This window comes from Cibotium barometz, chromosome 19 (assembly GCF_041138505.1).
Source record: "Cibotium barometz isolate CiBa-2024 chromosome 19, ASM4113850v1, whole genome shotgun sequence".
NCBI lineage: Eukaryota > Viridiplantae > Streptophyta > Polypodiopsida > Cyatheales > Cibotiaceae > Cibotium > Cibotium barometz.
This window is the reverse complement of record NC_141064.1, coordinates 39,447,059-39,461,076: the sequence shown is the minus strand read 5'-3', so window position 1 is coordinate 39,461,076 and position 14,018 is coordinate 39,447,059. Positions and strand designations below refer to the sequence as shown.

General features: G+C 38.6%; 1 protein-coding gene across 1 annotated transcript; it reads left to right on the top strand.

Moving 5' to 3' along the window:
• Positions 1 to 242: 242 nt before the first annotated feature.
• On the top strand, positions 243 to 7,826 carry LOC147628571 (uncharacterized). Its single transcript, XM_086814200.1, has 9 exons — positions 243 to 360; positions 515 to 750; positions 4,510 to 4,719; positions 5,082 to 5,195; positions 5,556 to 5,609; positions 5,792 to 5,995; positions 6,400 to 6,642; positions 7,296 to 7,361; positions 7,539 to 7,826. Exons 1-9 carry the CDS (start codon positions 285 to 287, stop codon positions 7,731 to 7,733), a joined length of 1,398 nt encoding a protein of 465 aa, XP_086670326.1. The 5' UTR covers positions 243 to 284; the 3' UTR covers positions 7,734 to 7,826.
• The last annotated feature ends 6,192 nt before the right edge of the window (positions 7,827 to 14,018 follow it).

Here is a 14,018-nt window from a genome sequence, read left to right as displayed (position 1 = left end):
TTTTAAAAGATATCTATGTATGATTTTTTTTTTCCAGAATAGTAGTGATAAGCACCAGCACGCAAGAAACAAATGATAATGCACATTAAATATTTATGTGAAATAGATTAATTAGTAGCAACAGTCAATTTAAGCGACATAGCGCCATTCAACCAATGCAACCGCTAAGACGCGACTTTATCAATCACCGCAATCTCCTCTCTCTCTCTCTCTCTCTCTCTCTCTCTCTCTCGCGCGCGCGCGCACACACAGAACAACACACACAGAGAACAGACGGCAAAGCCATGGACAAAACTCGTCGAGACGAGCAAGACGCTTGGGAGCGCTCGGAAGACGTGAAACGAAAGATCCATCGCCTGAGTGCGTAGCATTTATATTAATCGCATGGATAATTAGTGTTGCCTTAACTTGTATTGATCGCACAAGTACCATGGATTAGCGCTAACTCAATAAAATATAGCTGCATGGGGTTGATGCTCATCCGATAATGCGCGGGTGCTAATGATTAATGCAGATCTTAGCAAGAGGTTCTACCTGCGGGCGTCGCAAATCAAGGTGAAGCGGAACAGCGCCTCCATTGCGGCGGCACGGCTGCGGAACCGGCAGCTGCGATGCGCCCTCAACGCGCTGCGGGAGAAGGAGCGGTGCGCCCTCGGCAGCAGCGACCTCGCGCGCATGCAGCATCGCGTGGCAAGCCTCGAAACGTACCACAACGAGCTACTTGAGGTGGCAAAGGCCAAACAAAAGCTGGTGCGTAATAATACCAATGTGTGTGCAAGAGAGAGAGAGAGAGACAGACAGACAGACAGAGATGAGAGAGAGAGAGAGAGAGAGAGAGAGAGAGAGAGAGACAGACAGAGATGCAAATGCAACAAAATGAAATCCATTTAGGATTACTTGCCATCATTTAAAGACATTAAAAGTTCAATTCTTTTTTCTCTTTTTTTCTCTTTTTTTGGGCAAGGAATTGATTATCAGTATTATTGAAAAAAAAAGATTACAGTCCCAGATAGAGTCTGTGATATCCAGAATCTTAGCAAATTATTCACTACAGGGGCATGTGAATAGATCAACACAGATTCTTTATTGCATGGCCATCCAACTTATCCACCTTGGCACGTGAGAATTTTCCAAATACCAGCCTGTTGCATGCATCCCAGATGTGTTGGTGACAGCCACTCTGATCCAGTGCGACCTCGTGTGGCCAAAGCAGGGTTGATTTTCTTAGTATCCCCCCCCCCCCCCCCCCCCCCAATAGGGCATTCTTCTAGTGGAATGAGTTGTGGGTGCTAGCTTTTTATAACCAAAGAGTTACCTCTTTCCAAAGTCGTTGGGCAAAGGGGGCTACTAGCTCCAAAATAAGTGGTAAGTTATCTCCTCCTTAGTTTTGCATAAGGAGTAGTAGGGGGATATGTGCTTCCACTTGCTCAACCTGACCTGAGTGGAAAATGAGGGGTGGGACCTTGATAAATGTCCATATAACTTTAGCCCTTTGATGCCATGCTCTTAGAGGATCACGGGCACCCGGTTCCATTCAACGGCAACCTTTTCGATCCATGGAGTGATGTGACTGTCATGGATCGCTAGACTTGACCTTCACTAGGGGATTTGCCTAATCTACTTGTCCACTTATGGAAGCAATTGGAGAGGCTTATCATTGGAGGTGATATGGGGCACCGGTCAAGAATGCTCTGTAAGATGTGATCTACATACATTGTTTCTCTAACAGTGAGCTGAAATGCTGCATCAGAGAGTTCAATTGACCCCTTCCAATCTGCTTTTCTATAGCCCCAGAGTTTTGACGATCTGCGAATGCCTTTCTGGTATCAAGTTTAGGCCTCTGTTTGGCAACAGGTGTCTCAAAGTCCTTTATTTCCATGGAATAGTAATCCATCACTTGTGCTAGGGTGAGGACCACAGAAACATTCTTTCTCTCCTTTGTCCTATGCTGTTTGACTGAACATTATGAAGCGTTTATCTAAGCTGTCCTATGCCACTGCATAGACAAAGGCAACAAATACCATGGAGGAAGAGAGCACATGATAGTGTATAATCGTGATCTTCTCAATGAACCAGTTTAGCTAGAGTTTGGCCCCAGTGGAGCAGCCAAGCAGCCTGATGACTCTTCCATGCTTAACCCATTTGAACCCATACTTTGCTATTTAGGGCTCAGAGTAGCAGTAGTGCCTGGGCCTTGGCTCGACTACTATAACTCATCCGAAAATCCCACAAAACTCTCCTCTATTCAATTTAAACAATCCTGCTAAGTTACCATTCGCCAACATAGTACCATGTGCATTAGCCAACAAGGATTGAAGGGTTCTATAAAAATTAGGCCCAAATCCCAACTTGCCAATGAAGACCATATTAGAGAGTTTGGAAAATCCCAATTCCCATTTTGCAAGCTCAAAAAATGGGGGGCATGGTTTTGTCAAAACCCCCTCACGTGACATATCGTTGGAAAGCTCTTGAAGAGTAGGTTCTAAATCCACATTCTCCGACAAATTTTGAGTTGGTATACTCAGGATACACCAAAAATAAGATTGAGAAGAAAATTCCCAAAGTAATGGGATTTTCCCAAAACTCTCTAATATGGTCTTAATGATAAATAACATAAAGTACCATCTCACCCTACCAGTGTGACATGCAAGAGCAATTTACCTATCATAAGCTTTATCTAGGTCAATGTTAAGAAGCATGTAGGGGACATTCTGAGCCAATGCATGGTCAATGCTGCATTGAACGTTAAGCATGGCTTCATGATTTCTTTTGCCTTGAACAAACCCAAGCTAGTTGGGGTTGACTACTCTAGGGAGAATGAATTTTATGCATAGTGCCATGGATTCTGTATATAAGGTATTGAGCTTAATGGATCCCTTATTCAATTCGGCTGAAAGACACTGGTATGAAGTCACTTCGTTTATCATATCGCGCAAGTCTCTCTTGATGAGCTTCCATAAAGCTCAACCTACAGGCTATCAAGCCCCATGGAGATTTTTCTTTTCCCAATTTGTTGGCGGGAGGGCATCCAATGATATCGGGTAGGTTTCTGAGAAAGCATTAATGTTCTGTATCTTGAGAGGACTTCAGAATTTTGCCATTTGTGATGGCTTTGTTTGACAGCTCTGAAGAAAAACTTAGAGGGCAATATCCTTTCTTTGAGCAATCTCAATTTAGATCTAATTCTGGCTCCTCCTACCTTTATTTTTTTCACTTCCACCAGGTGATCTTCAAGGGATGAGAGAGGAGCAAGGTGGCCACCATGTACACAGAGACTTCCTCAGGTGTGCTAGCCTACCCTGGGCCACTTGTACACCTAGTCTCAGGTCTACCATACTTTTTATACAAATTCATAGAGCTATTAGGGGCATAAACACTACAAATATCATAGCTTACCCCTATAATCACATATGCTCTTTCATAGTGTTGGTGCTCATGCTGCAGCTTCCACCATGTATCACTACTAAATATGGCCATATAACCGCTAGCACTAATGCAACCAAAAGCTCCACCCTTGCCAAGATGGATGTACCTGTCTTCCCCAATTTATAGAAAAGCTAGGAATTTTCTTTCGATGGGTGAGGGGTTTTGAGGATAGATATCTTAGCTTCGGAGACAGATGGAGATCCCTCCTGACTCCGTGAGGGCTCCCTCTTGTGAGACATTTCGGCTTCCATGTCAGTGATGTCTTCCTTAGTAGGGGATTCAGGGTTCCCTTGTTGCCTTCTTTGGATGTCTTCCTTAACACTCCCAAAGTTTTGAAAAACCATGAACTAGTTTTTGGCTTGCTAAGCAGCTGTTTTGTTTGTAAATTTTTTTTTCCTATGCAACTCTTCAAATAATTGTGTGGAGAAATGAAAACCCCATTCTAGTATCTCTTCACTCCCATTGTCTTAAATTTCTCTCTCTCTCTCTCTCTCTCTCTCTCTCTCTCTCTCTCGTTAGCTCATGGAGTTGTTATTCAACATATCTTGTGTTCGAATCTCACTCCCATCGGATAGATCATATCTGGTCTCTTGGGATTGTTCCTACGACATTAAAAGAGCTTCTTCTTCTTCTTCTTCTCTCTCTCCAAAGAAAAGACAAGAACTCTTACATTACATCAGCTCTTCTCTTGTTTAAAATTCAAACTCTTTATTAGTAATTACTATTTCAAATATTCTCTAAAAATGCATTTGCTATCACTTCTTTTCTTGCATCAGTGGAGTACTTAAAGTAAATCAATATAGAATGCTTCCTAATGTTAGTGCATACATGATGTGTATTTAATAAAACAAGACAAAATTGTTAGGATCGAATTTATTACCTAGGTTGGAACATTTCTTCTTTTTTTTATTTCATTTTGCTAGATGGGATGATTTTGTGCTATGGCATGAACATCATGTGCTCAATAGGTGGATGTAAATACAAAAATAGTAAAATGAATCTCATGTTTAAAATTGGCAAAAAAAATTAAGGAGGTTTTGTTGCACTAATTGATTACAATTCTTGTTTTCCTTTTTTGGTTAGTTGTTAGAGCGCAAGACAGATGCAAAGATGGCAGAAATGGATGCTCAAGATGTGTTAAATCAAAACACACCACCTTTACGGAAGCATCGTGCTTTGGCTTTGCTAGTTCAACACTCCAAATCCAAGCTTGGAAAAGCACGCGCCATGGATCTAATATACCAACAAAGACTCAAACCCATTCTTGATGAGCACACCATCTTTGATGCCCAAGTATTCAAGTTAAATCTTGTACATCTAGAATACATACACATTTATTAGTATGCTAGATTACTTAAGTGAAGTGTATTTTCATGTTTTGGTGATCCTTTTCTAAGTAGAAGTATAAAAATCTCTAAGGTCAATTACATATGTGTGATGTGCATCATAATACTAAAGTTTTAAAACCTTTTTCAACTAGGATTACACAAACCCCTAGGTCATATACACATATCATTATGCTAAAGCAATTTGCTAAAGTGTTTGACTATAGTACTTTTTATATCCATTTTTAAGATATTATGCAATCCACCATGGTCATACACATATATTATTTTGATCCAGTGACTGAAGTGTTTTTTATGAACCCCTTTTAGGTAGAAACTATGGCTAGAAATGTTACAAAGAAGCATCAAGAGTTTGATGAACTCATGTTTATGTACCATGATGCTACTCGCACACGTGAATCAGCTCGAGGGCAGCTTCACCAAGTAGGTACGTTTCCATTCTATTTTTAAATAGAAATTATTTGTAATACCTAATTATTTAATTAGAAATCGTCATTATAACTAAAATTATTTTTATTCATATAATGTGACCAAAGAAATTCCATAGTTGTGATTATTTTCATATCACAATACATCACAAGTATTATCATTTACTTGGCCTTGAATGAGCATCAACAATTGATTAATCATGAAATTATCACAAGTATTATTGTTTATTTGGCCTCCAACAGCAACAATCGATTAATCATGATCTTATATAGTTATTTAGTTCACCTCAAATGAGCTTTAATTATTTAATTGACAATGACATGGCTACTCATCTATCTTTGAGGATCTCTACAGTTGCTTAGAGAGAATTTTCAAGTTGGAGTTAGATACCATCAACTCTTTACAAAGGTGTTTAGATAATAACCTTGAATGTAATTCAAGCATCCAATTTATTAGTATTTGTTTTAAAGTACTTATAATTTCAAAAGCTACTTATTTCATATAGGATGCTAAACCCAACAAGAAAAAGGGAATAGCTAACTTCGAGGAAAATATTTATAAATTTTCATAACCTAGTTTATTTCATACAGCCTGCTAAACCTAACAACAAGAAAACAATAGCTAACCTTGAGGAAGCTATAGCATACATCACAACAAAATTTCGAGCAAAGAATATGAAGGATATTTACTTGGCATTAATAGAGGAGGAAAGAAAACGAATTTACATGAGTTATTTCAAAGATGAACTAAAAGAAATGGTGGATCATCTTAAACAAGGCTCTGCTTCAGCAAAGGTGACAAATGATTACTTTATATCACTTTAAAAATTAGTCATGTTCAAATGTGAAAATTGGTTTCTAATAAAAAAAGTAGGGAGGTGTTTAGCTTTTGGTTTTCGGGATTATTATGGTGATTTTCCTAGTCAAACCATAAAGATTTGAGTTGAAGTAAATTATTTGTTGCTAAGGTAAAATTATTGGAAAAACTAATCGTTGTGGATAATCAAACAAAACTCTAAGGAGAGAAATGAGGCCTTATGGTTTACAATGCAATGATAACACACAATTGATTTGGATTAACTTTACTAATAAAATTGTGTATTGAATTATTTTGGTAGTGTTTAAGCATGATAATTAAAAGAAATCAGGTGATGCAGAAGGAATAAACTTTTTTCCCCTCATGTGCCTTCAAAAAGTAGAATTTGCACGAGAAAGTGTTAAAGCTAAGGAGGAAGATATCCAAGCCAAAGGATCCTGAAAGAAAATTAAAAACATTAGCGACACAAAATGATAACCAAAAGGCTATGGATTTTGATGCCAATAATAATAATAAGGTTGCTATAAAACCTCACAAGGAAGTAGGCGTCAAGCACAAACTTGGAAAGATGATCAAAGGAACCCAAAAGCTTGTTGAAAAGATTCAAGAAGGGAGACTGTACAATGTAAGTCCATTACAAGTGAAAGTTTTGTTTTTACTAATTTTAAGGGAGATTGTTTTTACTGATTTCATGTCATGTTTAAGGGCCATTTTTTAATGTAAAGCACTTTTGATTTCCATTTCTAAAATTTATGAATTCCTTAAATTTTGTGAGATCATAGGTCTTATCCATCCATATAAAATCATGTATCCAATACCTTCATTTAGGCCAGTCAAAACTACTTTAGCATAAGCATATGCCCTTCAATCAAACTTATGGATTAATAAGGCATAGGTTGTATGTCATTGACTTGAGCCTGAGGCACACTAAAAAATATGCATGATGTCACATGATTTTATTAAATTTTTTTCTTTTAAGTATGCCTATAGTTTTCAAAGTTTTTTTTGGTGTTGTATTTAACTTGTTCAACTTGTAGCACAAGTGCTTTAGAGTTCAATCTACATGTACATGAGATGATTGATGTAAATTTAAAAACATGGAGATTATACTACTCTTTTATTAACTTATGCATTAAATTGATATGGGCCTTTTCTTGAAAGTGGGTTTCTTGTGGGATTGTTTACATGTGAAAAAATTCATTCCTGAAGTTTTTATATAGTATAGTTGTAAATTATTCTCTTGAATTGATGCATCTTTTTCTTACATTGAATTCACAGAGTGAGAATGAGCATGTAAAGAGAATATTATTGCAACTTGAACAGAAGTTGGTGCATATACTCCAGGTAAATAATCCCATAACTTTCTACATCTCATTCTTACAAGTGAAATAGTATTTTATTCTTTGACATAAAAACGCAAACTATTTTCTACTAGGCTGAAATTTGCTTTATGATAAGAAGAAATATAGTGTCAAGTTATCAAGTTTTTCTTGAAATAGCATTAACCTCTAATGGGGGCAGGGGTTTCAAAAATGGATGGAGGAAATGAAAGTTGAAAAGGCAAATGAGCATTATGCTAGGTTGCATCGAACAAGCATCATGATCAAAGAGAACTATGAAAAGAAACATGCACCGACAAGTCATGATGATGAAACTTTGTCCAAAAGTAGCACACATGGACAAGATGAAGATCATAAAAAGCATGATCCATGCTAGGAAAATGCATGTTAACCTTTTCACTAAAACTTGTCTCGTTGATTTGACTCAAACAACAATAATGTATTTTTTAACAAACAATAATACATGTTTAAATGCCTCAAATGCATGCCATGATGTAAATGATTGGAATTAAGAATTTTAAATTAGTAACATACGTTATGTTATAGTGTTATTCGTGAAACTATATATATTAGAAAGGAAGTGTATTTATTATGATAAAAAAGTAAATAAAACATCATGTGTTTATAGATATTTTAATAGGCCATAAATAACCTCCATATATGGAGCTTAAGAGAGAGTTCATGATATTTATAAAATATTCTACGTATCTAATTTCATAGATTTGAAAACACTCTAATTTATATGGAGCTTAAGAGAGAGTTCATGATATTTATAAAATATTCTACGTATCTAATTTCATAGATTTGAAAACACTCTAATGAAACCATTAGTAATAAGTTCTTTGGGTCAACTTATGTAACTTTGGTATTGCATTATTGCATATGCTATTTAGTAATAGTCTAGTAATCAACCAATAAAAATATTCCATTGAAACCATCAAAAATCTATTTCCATAACTTAGGTATTGCATTGCACATGCTACCATATACTAGTTCATATTATAGGCATAGAAAGAAGAGTTATAACATGGTATGTTAAGATCAAGGCATAGCAAGAAGATTTATAACATGGTGGGCTAAGATCAAGTTGATATTCTCTACTGTCATGGATTTAAAAATAGTATTAAAACCATTAGTAATAAGCTACTTGTTGCATTACACATGATACTATATACGAGTTCATATTATATGCATATTAAGAAGAGTTATAAAATGGCAGCTTGAGATAAAGATCTTAAAAATATTTAACTATAATATTTAATATTCAAAAAATCCTAAAATTTGACTTATTAAAATGTCAATATGATATTATTTGATAAAAGTAATAGCATGCCCCTTGCATGAAATAGCCTTTCCACCAATCAACAATGACATACTCCTTACATGAAGAAATAACCTTTCAACCATTCATTCAAAAAAGAAGCATCCAATTTAATGAGACATATCATGATTCTTATAGAAAAAAAGCCTCTTTGTGGCTTTTAGAGACTTTTGCAAAAAAAAAAAAAACATTTTTCTTTGAGTATATTGTTTTAGAGAATTCTTACAAGAGGGAGATACTCTCAACAAAAGTTTAGGGTTAGACTTAGGTTTAGCAATGAAGCATAAAACAAAGAGAGTAAGAGTGGGCTTGCAAGATGCACACATAATAATGAGATTAGGTACAAAGTATAAGATATGACCTTTAAAGGTCACTTACACACCATATGGGTGTGTTCACACATGAGGGAAATAACCCTTTGATATACAAGGGTAAAAATTTCCCTATGTGGAGAATTGTTACTCCTAGTTCACACATCATACTATCCGATGGCATGGGCGACACTTGTGGTTTTTGGCGCATTTGGCAAGTCTGCTAAATCTGGTGGCTCATGTGGACCGCAAAGAATTTTCTCAGACAGAAGAATGTGATTTGGCATATCGCAGGCTGAAGATACAACTATCCCATGCACCAAATATGATGCCGCCAGATTGGGAGAAGTATTTTCATGTCTTTGTGTGGATGCTTCGGATACAGCAATTGGCAGTGTGCTAATGCAAGTGCAGAGTGCTGGCTAGTTCTGATCTGTTTATTATGCAAGCCACAGATTATCCTCCACAAAGAAGAATTATTCAATAATAGAGCGAGAGTGCTTAGGCATGATCTATTCAGTGAAGAAGTTTCGGCATTATCTTCTAGTGGTGAGAATGTTCTATTTCCATGTGGACCATTCTGTGTTGCTTTATCTGGTTTGAAAGTAGAATTTAACCAGAAGATTGGCAAGGTGGATGTTGTTACTGTAGGAGTTTGACTTTGAAGTCATTCATCGTCTCGCGACCAAGATCACAGCACGTAGTAGCATATTATCTTTCAAGACTAGATTCATGAGAACAAGCTACTGGAGTGGATGACAAGTTTTTGGATGCATCACTTTTTGCTGTTTTAAATGATGTGGTCCTGCCTCTTTCCATGCCTTGGACATGGTACGAGGAAATGTTTTATTTTTTGTCTACAGGTGCTATGCCAACTCATTTGACGAAGGATCAGCGGAGGTGGCTCGCATTGCAGAGTCGTTCCTTTGAAGTCTACACTGTTGGAGAATTGTACTACTGCAATGTTGTTGATGTGCTATTGCGGTGTGTGCTACCGTAAGATCAAGAGGCTGTGTTACGAGACGAGAAGCACATTGCGGAGTCTCAGGAGGGCATTTTTCAAGGAAGATTACTACAGGGACAAAGTGTTGCAAGCCGGCTTGTGGTGGCCAACAGTTTATTTTAATGCACAGCAATTCGTGCGGAAATGCGATGTGTGCAAGAGGATGGACCAGCCACAAATAGATCGCATACCCTTGCACCAGATACTGCCACTTGAGCCTTTTCAAAAGTGGGGTTTGTATTTCATTGGGCCTTTTAAACCCGCATAGCGGCAAAGATGGGAAATTGGTATGTTTTGATGGCAACAGATTACTGCAGCAAGTGGGTGGAAGCTTGGGCGTTGCGGGACAACTCTACTCTTTCAGTGGGGCAAAGTGTCTATAATACAAGGATGTATTCACTCATTTTAGATGTCCAGTGGAGCTGGTCAGTGATCAAGGGGGTCATTTTATTAGTAAAGTGATCAGGCGAATGATGGGATTTTATTTGATTCTTCACAAGAAGTCATCCCCCTAGAATCAACGGCTGTGCCTCTCAATGAGGAAAAAAGCGTTGGTCTCTATGATCCAAGTATAGTATTTTTCCCTGATCTGACTATGGGACTTACAGGTTCGGTCAGATGAGCTCAGTTAGTTTAAGGCTTTTGACTACGTTAGGGAAAAGTTATCCTGGTGGAATCGCCCGTGCTTTTCGGGCAAAGGAAGTTTTTTCGAGTTCGGTTTTGGAAAAACCGATGGATTAGTCTCTTGTCTGGATATCCGTGGGGCGAGGCTCCGAGTGTGGGACCACCTACCCTGTGCAAAAAGTGCTACTTCCGCTACTAGCACCCCTGAATTTGTTACACGATGGGGATAGGGATCTTACAATCACAACTCTCACTGTTGCCATCTTGACAACAACTGGGCTGAAAGTTTCCTCATAATCAATGCCATATGTCTGCGCATATTCTTTGGCTACCAATCTAGCCTTGTACACCTGCTTATGCTTCCATCACTGTTATGTTTTCCTTTGTACACCCACTTGCATCCAATGGCTTTTTTGCCTTCAGGCAATTGCACTAAATCCCAAGTCTCATTTCCATATAGTGCATCCATCTCCTCATCCATAGCTTTCTCCCAACACACCTTTCCAACAGCCTCATCAATGCATGTGGGCTCTACAACCTGTACAACTTTTGCCATGTATGCATAGTGATGTGCCACATAACCATCATAGGTAAAGCTCTGCACAGAATTCTTCACTCTCCTAGATCTTCACAGCTTTGCATTCATGGCTTCCATAGCCTTCTTTACACTAGGTGTTCTCATAGCTGGTATCCCAAGATCCTCATCAAGGCTAGTGGCTCATCTCTGAGCCACTAGACTCTCCATCAATATGAGAATACCCTGCAGAAATGTCAGGCATACTAAGGGGCTCAATCACTTTCTCTTTGCCTTTATGTGTGATGTACTAATCACATTTGCAGGACTGGTATTATGACGCAGCCTGCCACTCCATGGCCTATCAACTGAACCCTAGATGAGGACTCTCCTTGTCCACTCTCTCAAAGACTATGATTGTTGACTTGCATTCTATGCAACTACATTTCCACTCACATCAGCCTCCCCTATAGCTTCTTTTTCAGCAGCAGCATACCAGCTGCTCGTCTCATCAACATCCTTGCTTACCCTCAACTCATGTGTAGCAGGGTTATATCCCTTTTGCTCAAGGGAATACCCAATAAACACACATTTTTTAGCTTTTCGATCCATCTTAGTTCTCAGCTCATCTGGCACATGCACATATGCAATGCATCCAAAGACTTTCAGATGAGACAAATCAGGTTTTTTGCCACTAAACCTCTCCTCTGGAGTTACATCATGTATGGCTGCAGTTGGAGTCCTGTTCATGATATAATCTGCTATAGAAACAGCCTCAGCCCAATAGCTATACAGCATATTCTTCTCTCCCATCAATGCTCGCGCAATCAATGTGCCTGTTTTTTCACTCAGTAACTCCATTTTGCTGCGGAGTGTATCTGCATGCAAACTCTCTCCGAATACCATTCTTCTTGAAAAATTCAGAGAACTCATTAGAGAAGTACTCTCCCCCTCCATCTGACCTTAGGCACTTTACATATTTCCATTTTTTCTTTTCAACAATAACTCTAAAATTCTGAAAATGAGTGAATAGCTCACTCTTCTCCTTCATGAAGTATACCCACACTTTCCTTGTGTGGTCATATATCTAAATGTCACATAATACCTGTAGCCTCCCATAGACATGGTCTTCATAGGATCCCATACATCTGAATGCACAACATCTAGTGCATTTCTGCTCACATTTCTGTCACGTGGAAATACATGCTTTGTTTGCTTTCCAAATTGGCATGCTTCACATATTTTCTGCATACCTTCAACTTTAAACTTTGGCAGCCCTGTCACAATTCCCTTAGTCTGCATAGACTTCATTATCTGCACATTTACATGTCCAATTCTTTTATGCCAAATGTCTCTGTTTGCAACAATTCCTGAACCATTTGCAAACATCGCAGCACTCACTTAGGGTATGTTTACATTCAATGTAAACATTCTGCCCACTTTGTTGCCTTTTTTGCAACCAACCTGCACTTGTCATTAAAGTCTTCAACATAACAACCATCAAGGTTAAACCAAACCTGCAAACCCTGCTCAATCATCTGGCCAACTGAAACCAGATTCTTTGTTATGTTTGAAACATGTACATCTGCAAGGTACTTCACTTTGCCATCCTGCATAGACAATGGCACATCTCCAACATGGGCAATTGGATGAGCAGTGTCATTCCCTGTTTCCATAAAACCTGGTCTTTCAAGGTTTTTCATCTCCTTGAACCACTCCCCATGACTTGTCATGTGGTTCAAAGCACCTGAATCAACATACCATACATCATCTTTATGTACTGCTTCAACATTTTTAGACATGGCATTAATGACATACTGCATAACAAACAACCTTTCATCATCCTCATTGTTTCTGCTCGAGGATGCATAGTTGTTTTGCTGTAATTTCCCATTTTGCATGTCAACTTACGTCTTATAATAATCTGCCTGCACATGCTTCTATATAGTCCCAGCAGTAACCCTTTCCCATCAGGAAATTAGTCAGCTTGAACCTCCAAGCATGGAAGTTGTTCTTATCAAGCTTCTCAGCAAAAATCTGATTTATGCCATCATTTGACATCTTGCCAAACACACAAATTTACCAGAAACAGCACTCTGGTTTGTCCTGCACAAACTGCTGTATTTTCTGTAGCGGTACTGTACTACACTTAAATGTCACAACCTAAGACCTCAATGTGTATACATACACCCAAAGGCAACTGTTTGACCTCCTTGCAGCACACACAATGTCTGCACAACCAATCTGTCTTCTTGCAGTTCTTAAAACAGAGTTCTGCAAAGAATCGATGACTTACCCGCCCCGCAGTGCTCGAAATCGCCTGCTTTCTGAAAAATGGTGGTCCTAACATGCCCTAAACACGTTTTCGGCCCAAAAAATTTAGTCCAATAGGATAGAATAGTTTCCCTATAGCTTTACTCCCGCGAAGAAAGCTCCTCAATCAGAGATCATTTGCCGGTGCCTCCCGTAGAGCTCCCGACAAGGGTGTAGTCGCCAACACAAATAGGGAAGAGTAGTTGAAGCTCTTACCCTCATGCCGCTTCCTGTGCTTCTCTTGCTTGCAACTCAACCCTTAGCATGAACCAAGCTCTAATACCATGAAAAGATGCAAGGGAGAAGAGAGCTTGAGCTCTTGCAAGCACACACACACTCATAAAACCCTAAAAGAGAACACATAAGGTTAGAGGCTGAAAATCTTCTTCTTCTTCACACAACACTCAACACACCATATACAAGGATAAGAGTACACACAATATGAAAAGGTACGCAACCAAATACATACTAGGGTTCTCTATAGTATGAACCCAACTAAATGGCTGTCACACAGCCTATCATCCCACTGGCCGCATATCACCCATGATCTCACCAACCATGCCAGTGGTGTAAGT

Excerpts from the sequence above, each read along its gene's own strand:
- LOC147628571 (XM_086814200.1), top strand. The coding sequence starts at position 285 with ATGGACAAAACTCGTCGAGACGAGCAAGACGCTTGGGAGCGCTCGGAA. Across the intron at positions 751-4,509 it reads CAAAGGCCAAACAAAAGCTG|TTGTTAGAGCGCAAGACAGA; the intron begins GTGCGTAATAAT and ends TTTTTTGGTTAG. Across the intron at positions 5,196-5,555 it reads CTCGAGGGCAGCTTCACCAA|TTGCTTAGAGAGAATTTTCA; the intron begins GTAGGTACGTTT and ends GGATCTCTACAG.